This window comes from Plectrocnemia conspersa, unplaced genomic scaffold (genome assembly GCF_051122295.1).
Source record: "Plectrocnemia conspersa isolate PC_06_02 unplaced genomic scaffold, ASM5112229v1 ptg000009l, whole genome shotgun sequence".
Classification (NCBI taxonomy): Eukaryota; Metazoa; Arthropoda; class Insecta; order Trichoptera; family Polycentropodidae; genus Plectrocnemia; species Plectrocnemia conspersa.
The window spans coordinates 1,187,428-1,195,520 of record NW_028277173.1 but is presented as its reverse complement, the minus strand read 5'-3'; the positions used below and the strand labels follow the sequence as shown (position 1 = coordinate 1,195,520).

At 35.2% G+C, this 8,093-nt stretch overlaps 3 protein-coding genes across 3 annotated transcripts; 1 reads left to right on the top strand and 2 right to left on the bottom strand.

Annotated features, from left to right (window-relative positions):
* Position 1: 1 nt before the first annotated feature.
* Positions 2–3,067, bottom strand: Mtpbeta (mitochondrial trifunctional protein beta subunit). Its single transcript, XM_088191886.1, has 11 exons — positions 2,945–3,067; positions 2,685–2,841; positions 2,430–2,617; positions 2,184–2,371; positions 1,945–2,119; positions 1,163–1,293; positions 992–1,093; positions 819–932; positions 680–754; positions 426–503; positions 2–356 (listed from the first exon to the last, which is right to left on the bottom strand). The coding sequence occupies exons 1-11, from the start codon at positions 3,012–3,014 to the stop codon at positions 222–224; spliced, it is 1,413 nt and encodes a 470-aa protein (XP_088048012.1). The 5' UTR covers positions 3,015–3,067; the 3' UTR covers positions 2–221.
* Positions 3,068–4,071: 1,004 nt separating this feature from the next.
* LOC148231474 (gastrulation defective protein 1 homolog) lies at positions 4,072–6,160 on the top strand. Its single transcript, XM_088192773.1, has one exon. The coding sequence runs from the start codon at positions 4,191–4,193 to the stop codon at positions 6,129–6,131; it is 1,941 nt and encodes a 646-aa protein (XP_088048899.1). The 5' UTR covers positions 4,072–4,190; the 3' UTR covers positions 6,132–6,160.
* Positions 6,161–6,849: 689 nt separating this feature from the next.
* Positions 6,850–7,966, bottom strand: LOC148231473 (EKC/KEOPS complex subunit TP53RK-like). The gene is made up of 2 exons (XM_088192235.1): positions 7,829–7,966; positions 6,850–7,752 (listed from the first exon to the last, which is right to left on the bottom strand). The coding sequence occupies exon 2, from the start codon at positions 7,743–7,745 to the stop codon at positions 7,041–7,043; it is 705 nt and encodes a 234-aa protein (XP_088048361.1). The 5' UTR covers positions 7,746–7,752; positions 7,829–7,966; the 3' UTR covers positions 6,850–7,040.
* Positions 7,967–8,093: the final 127 nt, after the last annotated feature.

The following is an 8,093-nucleotide window of genomic DNA, read 5'->3' as shown; positions in this document are numbered from 1 at the left end:
ATTGAAAATTTAAACTTTTTTATTATCAATATATCAGATTATTTGATACAATAAATATAAAAATAACGAGCATATATTTCAATTTTGATCCACAGATCGATTTATAATCTTATCAGTTCAAAGTATAAGATTTTAAACTTATCATGTACGATGAATATTGGATTGTCCTTCACCTAGATCGGATTTAGATTGAACAATATTCATAAATAATTGTAATTTTATTAATTTGCGTTCGCGTCTGGATGCCTTTCTAAGATCATGCCCACGCCTTGACCGCCGGCCGCGCAAGCTGCAATCACTCCAAACTGTCCGTCTTCGCGTACCAATCTATTAGCGGTGTGCATGGCGAGTCTTACCTGAATACAAATATAATAAATTTATTTTCGATTAACAGAACCTTATTTTTATCAAAGCAGTATACGTACTCCAGTAGCGGCAAACGGGTGACCGATTGAAAGCGAGCCTCCCCACATATTCCACTTGTTCAAATCTGGAACTCCTACCTAAAAACATAGAAAGTTTTTAAAGACAAAAACATGGAGGGCACATTTTTTATTTTGCTCATCGTATATATCTTATTATAGTTCAAACAAATAATTTTATCAAAATATACATAAAAAATTAATGAACTGGAATTATTTCTTATCATTAACAATAATTGGATTCTAATTTATTATACCTTAGATTGCCTTCCAAGATATTGTTGAGCGAACCAGTCAGAATCCATAGCTTTCATGTTTGCTAAAATTTGACCCTAAAAATAAAAATTAAATAGATTCAATATCATAAAATCAATTTAATGACTAATATATATTTACAGCAAAAGCTTCATGAATTTCCCAAGTGCTGATATCGTTCAGGGTCAATCCGGATCTGTCCAAAATTTTCGGTACAGCGTAAGTCGGTCCTAACAAAAGTTGATCAACTGGATCCTAAAATATATATTTTTTTATAAACATAATAAAAATATCGAAAATAAATAATAACATACTTGAGAAACGTAAACAAATTCTCTCAGATAAGCTTTCGGTTTTAGTCCGAGTTCTTTAGCTTTAGCTTCGGTCATGATGAGACAAGCTGATGCACCGTCTGTCTAAAAATATTATGGTAATTAATATTTTTTTTATATTTATAATAGTATAAATTTAATATAAATAATTACAAGATATGAAGAATTGGCAGCAGTTACAGTTCCATGAGGCTTCACGAATGCCGGTTTCAATTTGGCCAATTGCTCGGGAGTTGATACTCGAATTCCGTTGTCTTTCTCGATCAAATCAGCTTTACCGTCAACTGTGGATGATTGATTATATTAACATGTTGCTTTAACACTATAATATATTAGAGATGGAAGTAAGAAAACCTCATTTTTATCTACAATTTGGATTTAGAGAGCAATATTCATTGAACGAGCTAGACGAGAATTGAAAATTAATCCAGTCTTTTATGTTTTCTTGAATGGAAGAGGAGGCGTATTTATAAACAATAGCTAATTTTTTTTAATGAAAATGAGTATGGCTTCTGGGTGACCATTTGTAGGCTACCACTGTGGTCACTTGTTGATGACAAACGGTTTTAAATATTGATTTCAAAATATATTGGTGCACGAGACATTTTAAGTGTTCCAAAATGACGATTTCACTCGCGATTTTTGACAAAGCACCTTTGTTTGATGGTCACATTCTACTAAGCAATTATGTAGGAAGCCCTACATATTTTGCTTTCACAAAAACATGTTATACTGACCAGATATTATTTTTTAAAAAATACTCAAAAACTTCTTGCACGGACCCACCCTTTTCTATGCAACATTTAAAAATATTCGTATAAATTAAATTTTGAACAAAACAATTTGCTGATTTTTGAGATGATAATTCACAGAAAATAAATTTCCGAATCAACTCAGACATGACCAGGAAGAGAAAATGTTAATATGATGCAGACCTTTCATTGGAACCAAATCCGTCAAATATCCAGCGGCAGCGGCTTTCTGAGCCAAAGTGTGAGATCTCAATGCGTATTCGTCTTGCTCAGCTCTGGACACTCCAAAAGCAGCTGCCAATCTATCACCCGAATGTCCCATGGTCTCGTTGCTCGAAAATTCAGCAACGGCTGGCAACTGAGAAAAATTGCATTATTAATTTACATATATATTTTCATATAATATATTATAAAAAACATACTTCCGGTATGAAGAAATCTGGTCGGAGCGATCCCAAGAGCTGAAGTCGCTGAAGCGGAGTTTTGGCCTTGTTAGCTTTGAGCAACAAAGAGCGCATCTTACGACTGTGCCTTATGGGCACGTCCGACATGAACTCGACACCTCCGGCGACGATTATGTCGTAAGTTCCGCAAGCGATCAGACCCATAGCTGAAAAGGAACGTATTAGTTACATTGCGATCTTATTTTAATATAAGATTGTTAATACCAGTAGTGATCGCTTGATTGGCGCTGATGCAAGCCATGGTGACGGTGTGAGCTGGAGTCTTATCGCTGAATCCGGCACACAGAGCTGCCTCTCTGGCTATGTTCGCTGTCTTGACTTCCTGAATCACAGTGCCGTAGACGATATATTCTACGAGGCTCTTATCTAAACCAGTCTTTTCCATAAGACCTCTGGAATGCAAATTTTAAAAGTGAAAATATTTTTGTTTGCAATTTTATTAGTGAATTAATTTCTCACATTAAAGAGTGCCTGGCTAAATCGTATGCCATAAGTTTGCTGTAATCGGTAAAGGAGACCAAGAACGGGGTGCGAACTCCATCCACTAACACAATATTCTTGCCTGTCGGATCTTTAGTCTTCCTGTCGGCTTGGATTGCAAAATTTCTGGCTCCGCCTGAAAATAAAATTGTATTAATAAAATATTTTTTCACAAATGGACTTCGGACTTAATAGATTTAAGATTTAATGTTCAAAAAATAGTTGGTAAAAATATTTACCGCATGTTAGGGAGAGCGTGCCGATGTTTATAGGCAGTTTGTGAAAGTTTTTCGCAATGATGGAAGCCATGTTGTTTAAATGGAGAACGCAGACCAGTCAAACGTCGTCGCAGGCGGCGAACTGATTTAATGTTGCCATTGAGCAAAAGTAATTAAGATAAATGTCAAATCCATTTTTCAACGTCATGGCAGCACTCAAAAGTTTTTAAAATCAATTTAATTTTTGTAAATAGGACAATACTGAAAGTCAATTTTTTATATTTATAAATATATTTAAAAATTTAATAATGAAAATAAACTTAAAAAATATAAAACTAAGATATTATATCTTAAAACTTATGTACATAATATATAGTAGCGTATTGAGATTATGGTTTTCAATGCGTATAATATATGGATCCATAAATATTCTGAGATGCCGTCGAAAGTATTTCATACGCCACCTATCGGTAGATTTAGTAAAAAAAACTGTAATTGAACCGTCGAAGAAAGTTTTTCACATAAACCGCGAAATTCAGCGATATAAATATTCGTGAAAACTTTTACCCTCGAAGATCCTACATCGTCTTCGCCCAGAAGTACTACTCGTAATATTGAACAAAGACGTACATGTAACTTTTGTTCTGTCTGTCAAATGCATAAAGTAATAAAATGCCTGGATTGCTAGGCATTTAAAATTTAAAAAAAATATTATTTTTTATGTTATATGTTTATGTCTTAATTTAAGTAATTTATTTTTTATATTTCTTTTTATCGTATAGCCGCACGTGCTTGACGTCATCGGCTTTGAGTAGGATATGCGTTTGCGTGTGTGCATAAACAATGACAAAAAGGTATACCATGGGCTCGTTCTACGCTCAAATAAAAATATTTTGCTTTCACGACAGTTAAGCCTACCTTTCTTTATTCCTTCTACTATCTAATTTGTAATAGAAGATTGGGATAAATAAAACCCAAGCAACGCAGGGGTAATCAGCTAGTATTGTTATAAAACAAGAACTTTTTCTGATAATGTTTTATCTTTATTTTTGTTATGTTTTTAAATCTATTTGTAATGAATATCTCCTTAGATTAAATAAAATAATATTTTATTCTAAGTAAAACCATACAAATAAATGGTCACTATTATAGTTGCTTAGACTATTGTTAATGTCAGATAGCTGTCAATTCGGCTTCATTACTGCCGCTATGTTAATGGCTCATTAAATCGGTTCAAATCATAAGGAAAGTAATTTTATCTGACAAAATGAATCGCCAAAAAAAGAAAGTAATATCTTTCGGTAAATTTGCGTTGCCGTCTGACCACGCCAAGAAAGAAAATGATAATCTAACGTCTCAAATCGAAACTGGCGGTTTCGGTACTTTCGGTAAGGAGATAATCAACGAACACGACATAAATCAACTATCGGACGACTTGGAAAACCAGCAATTGAAATCCTTGATGGGAATTCACGGATTTGGTAAGAAAGCCAAAACGTTCAACATAGAACAAATGGTCGAAGACGTTAAGAAAACTGCCAGAGCAGTAACTAAGCCGACCAAAGAGATAATCAAAAAACCCGAGGAGTCGAACGAAGAGGACGATGAAGACGAAGACGATTTGATTGGACCGCCTCTTCCTGAAACCGAAGACGATCAAACCAAAGATTCGAAGTCGGATGAAGAGAGAGACAGTTATGACGAGTTGAGCGATTCGGACGGAGACGAAGAAACGAATTTGGTTAGTAGAATACCTTCTTCGCACGAAGTTACAATGAATCATGGAACTAAAGCTGTCGTAGCGATAGCGGCAGATCCTTCCGGAGCTCGATTGTCGACTGGTTCCGTCGATTATGATGTGTGCTTTTGGGACTTCGCCGGTATGGACACATCAATGAGATCGTTCCGTACGCTGCGACCTTGCGAGAATCATCCTATTAAATGTCTTCAGTATTCTTCCACCGGAGATACGATCTTAGTCGTGAGCGGTGCGGCTCAAGCTAAAGTGTTGGATAGAGATGGATTTGAAGTTATCGAGTGTATCAAAGGCGATCAGTACATTTCGGACATGGCGAAGACGAAAGGACACACTGCGGCTTTAAATTCTGGCTGTTGGCATCCGAGTAAAAAAGAAGAGTTTATGACTTCGGCTCAGGACGGAACGCTGAGGTTATGGGACGTCGAGAAGCCTAAGCAACACAAAGCCGTGATTAAACCGAGAGCGCAAGGAGGAGTGAAGACTAATCCTATTGCTTGTACGTATTCGAGAGACGGAAATATGGTAGTATGCGGATGCTACGATGGATCCATACAGATGTGGGATCATAGAAAGAACTACGTAAATACGACCATGCTCTTGAGAAACGCTCATCAAAAACAATGCGAAATATCATCGGTGAGTTATTCTTACAACGGCAATCATTTAGCCACTCGAGGATGCGACGATACTTTAAAGCTATGGGATTTGAGAGCCTTTAAATCTCCGGTGCACGTCGTGAACGATCTATTCTCAAGATACGATTGCACGGATTGTATGTTCAGTCCCGACGATTCGCTTGTGATCACCGGTGAATCTCTAAGGAAGGGTCAAACATCAGGCCGAGTCTTATTTTACGATACGACTGACTTCAATTTGGTCCACGAGATTAAAGCTGCCGATTCTCATATAATAAAAACACTATGGCATCCGAAATTGAATCAAATTTTTGTCGGTTGCGGAGACGGCACAGTAAAATGTCTATACGATCCTAAGAACAGTTCCAGAGGCGCCAAACTGTGCGTGATCAAAGTCCACAGAAAGCGCGCTTCGACCGAAGTCTTGAATAACACTCAAGTCATTACACCGCACGCTTTGCCGTTGTTCAGACAAGATAGAGTCAAAACAGTCAAGAAGAGAATGGAAAAGGATAGATTGGATCCGGTGAAATCGAGAAGGCCAGACTTGCCGATCACGTCCGGTCAAGGTGGAAGAGTAGCATCGTCCGGCGGCACGCTGAGTTCTTACGTAATCCGAAATCTAGGTTTGAGTAAACGGGTGAATGATGAACAAGATCCTAGAGAAGCTATTTTGAAGTACGCTAAAGAAGCGGCAGAAAATCCGTTCTGGATATCTCCGGCTTATGCCAAAACTCAACCAAAACCCATTTTTCAATCGGATGAAGATAAAGGCGAAGAAGGACCATCGGATTCGAAGAAAATGAAAATGTAACTTTTTATTTAATAAATATATTAATTGAATATTTCGTCTTTTATTATTTATGTTATTTTAATAATTTATTTTATTGATTTATTTAGCTAATATATAATAGTTAATTGTTTATACACGTAAGAAAATGTATTCAAAACATACATATAAAATATACTATACAAATTTACACTAACGTACAATATTCCCCTGGCCGTACTCGTTTTCTTATACCTATCTACCATTAAATTATCTCTATTGCTAGTATTAAATCTATGTACCATATAACAGTACTATAGAACTGAAAATTACAGTTATTCAGCACTACTGACAAAGAGAAGCTGATTTTTATTTATAAAATATGGCCTCAGAGTATAGATTGGAGCAAGTAGGAGAAAGAATACATCCCTGTCTGACACCCTTTATTATTGGAATATTTTGTCTTTTCTCCTTCAATGCTTGTAACATTCCAATAAAGATTTTTGAGCAGTCTAACATCTTTATCATCTAGCCTGATCGAACTAAGGCCTTCTATAAGATAAGTGTGTTCTACGCATTCAAATGCTTTCTCAAAATATATAATGCAGATGTAGACAGGTTACAGACTTTGTGACATCCGCATGCAGAAGAATGCTTCTAGTGTACTTAACCCTTTCTTGAATCTAAATTGTTCCCTGCTTCTTCGCAACATGTGTGAATTCTTTCTTCTATAATAAGATTGTGAACAAATAAAACAATAATGTGTTTTCAATAGTTTTAAATACAATTTATTACATTTATAAAAATGTATAAACTTATACAAAGAAAATATAAATGGTAAAAGTAACAATACTTTTTATTATAAAATAAGAAAATCAATATTAAAATATACAATTAGTATCAAAATAACCAGAAACCGTTTAATGACATCATTGTTTCTAAATCGTTAGCAATTTAGCCTACCATTGTTCTCTTTCTACCTCTCGATCTAACATCTTCATATTTCTTCTCGAACGGCTCTTTTGACTCTTTACTTATTCGAGTCACATATCCGTTCTGTATACTTTCAAACGAATTGGATAGTTCTTCATGCGAAGTCGCAAACGATCTTTCTAAAACATATAGATCTACGGCTTTGTCTTCAAAATTCGTACTCGTGTAAGAAAGTCCAAAATCTATCATCACAATTTCAAGATTATTACTAATTATCATGTTGGAAGTTGTCAAATCGCCATGAATAATATTGTTCTCGTGCAGTAAAGCTATATTTGCTCCTATACTATCCATTAAACGTAATAGAGCGGATTGAAATACTTTGTTTTCTTCCTCTTCGTCAGGACTCGGCATCGTTCTGGCCATATCGATTAAATGATCTTTTAACGTGCTACAGAAGACGTTCTCCATATAAATTGTACTATTCAAATAATCGACGAAATACAACTTAGGTGTTTTTAAACCGCACGAGAGAGCCTTTAATATCGATCTGGCTTCAGATTTCGTACGCTCCTTCGTCAGCATTGTGTCCAAATCCGGATGTCTATATTTCTTCGAAAAGCGCTCCTTCACAATACTGGATTTTCCCAGATACATTCCTGTATATATTCTTGCTTCAGCGCCTTGTTTTATCAGCGTAAATCCATGATCCGTTAAATGACTCATTTTAAACCTAAATAAAGTATAAAATATATTAAAATCAAATAATTTTACGCATTGAACACATTTATTATCAATGTAATACTCACTAGGTGCTTATAAAATAAAATACTGAACAGTAGATTACTACTTTTTAATGTAGTAAAATAAATTTGAGGTTATTCGCGATAAACACCACAAACCAACGCGTCAGATGACACTAGTGATGTTCTATTTACTCGTTATCGACTATCTGCATATAATTTAAAAGAAAACAATTTAATTTAATTTATTTTAAACCTTTTGCGTAGTAAGTTAATTTATACACATTTGTTAATTTGTTAGTATACACCTGGGAATAAGTTAATTTTACGT

Coding starts and splice junctions, on each gene's coding strand:
- LOC148231474 (XM_088192773.1), top strand. CDS start 4,191: ATGAATCGCCAAAAAAAGAAAGTAATATCTTTCGGTAAATTTGCGTTG.
- Mtpbeta (XM_088191886.1), bottom strand. CDS start 3,014: ATGGCTTCCATCATTGCGAAAAACTTTCACAAACTGCCTATAAACATC. Junction 2,618..2,684: donor TTAGCCAGGCACTCTTTAAT/GTGAGAAATTAA, acceptor TTTGCATTCCAG/AGGTCTTATGGAAAAGACTG. Junction 2,372..2,429: donor CAATCAAGCGATCACTACTG/GTATTAACAATC, acceptor GTTCCTTTTCAG/CTATGGGTCTGATCGCTTGC.
- LOC148231473 (XM_088192235.1), bottom strand. CDS start 7,745: ATGAGTCATTTAACGGATCATGGATTTACGCTGATAAAACAAGGCGCT.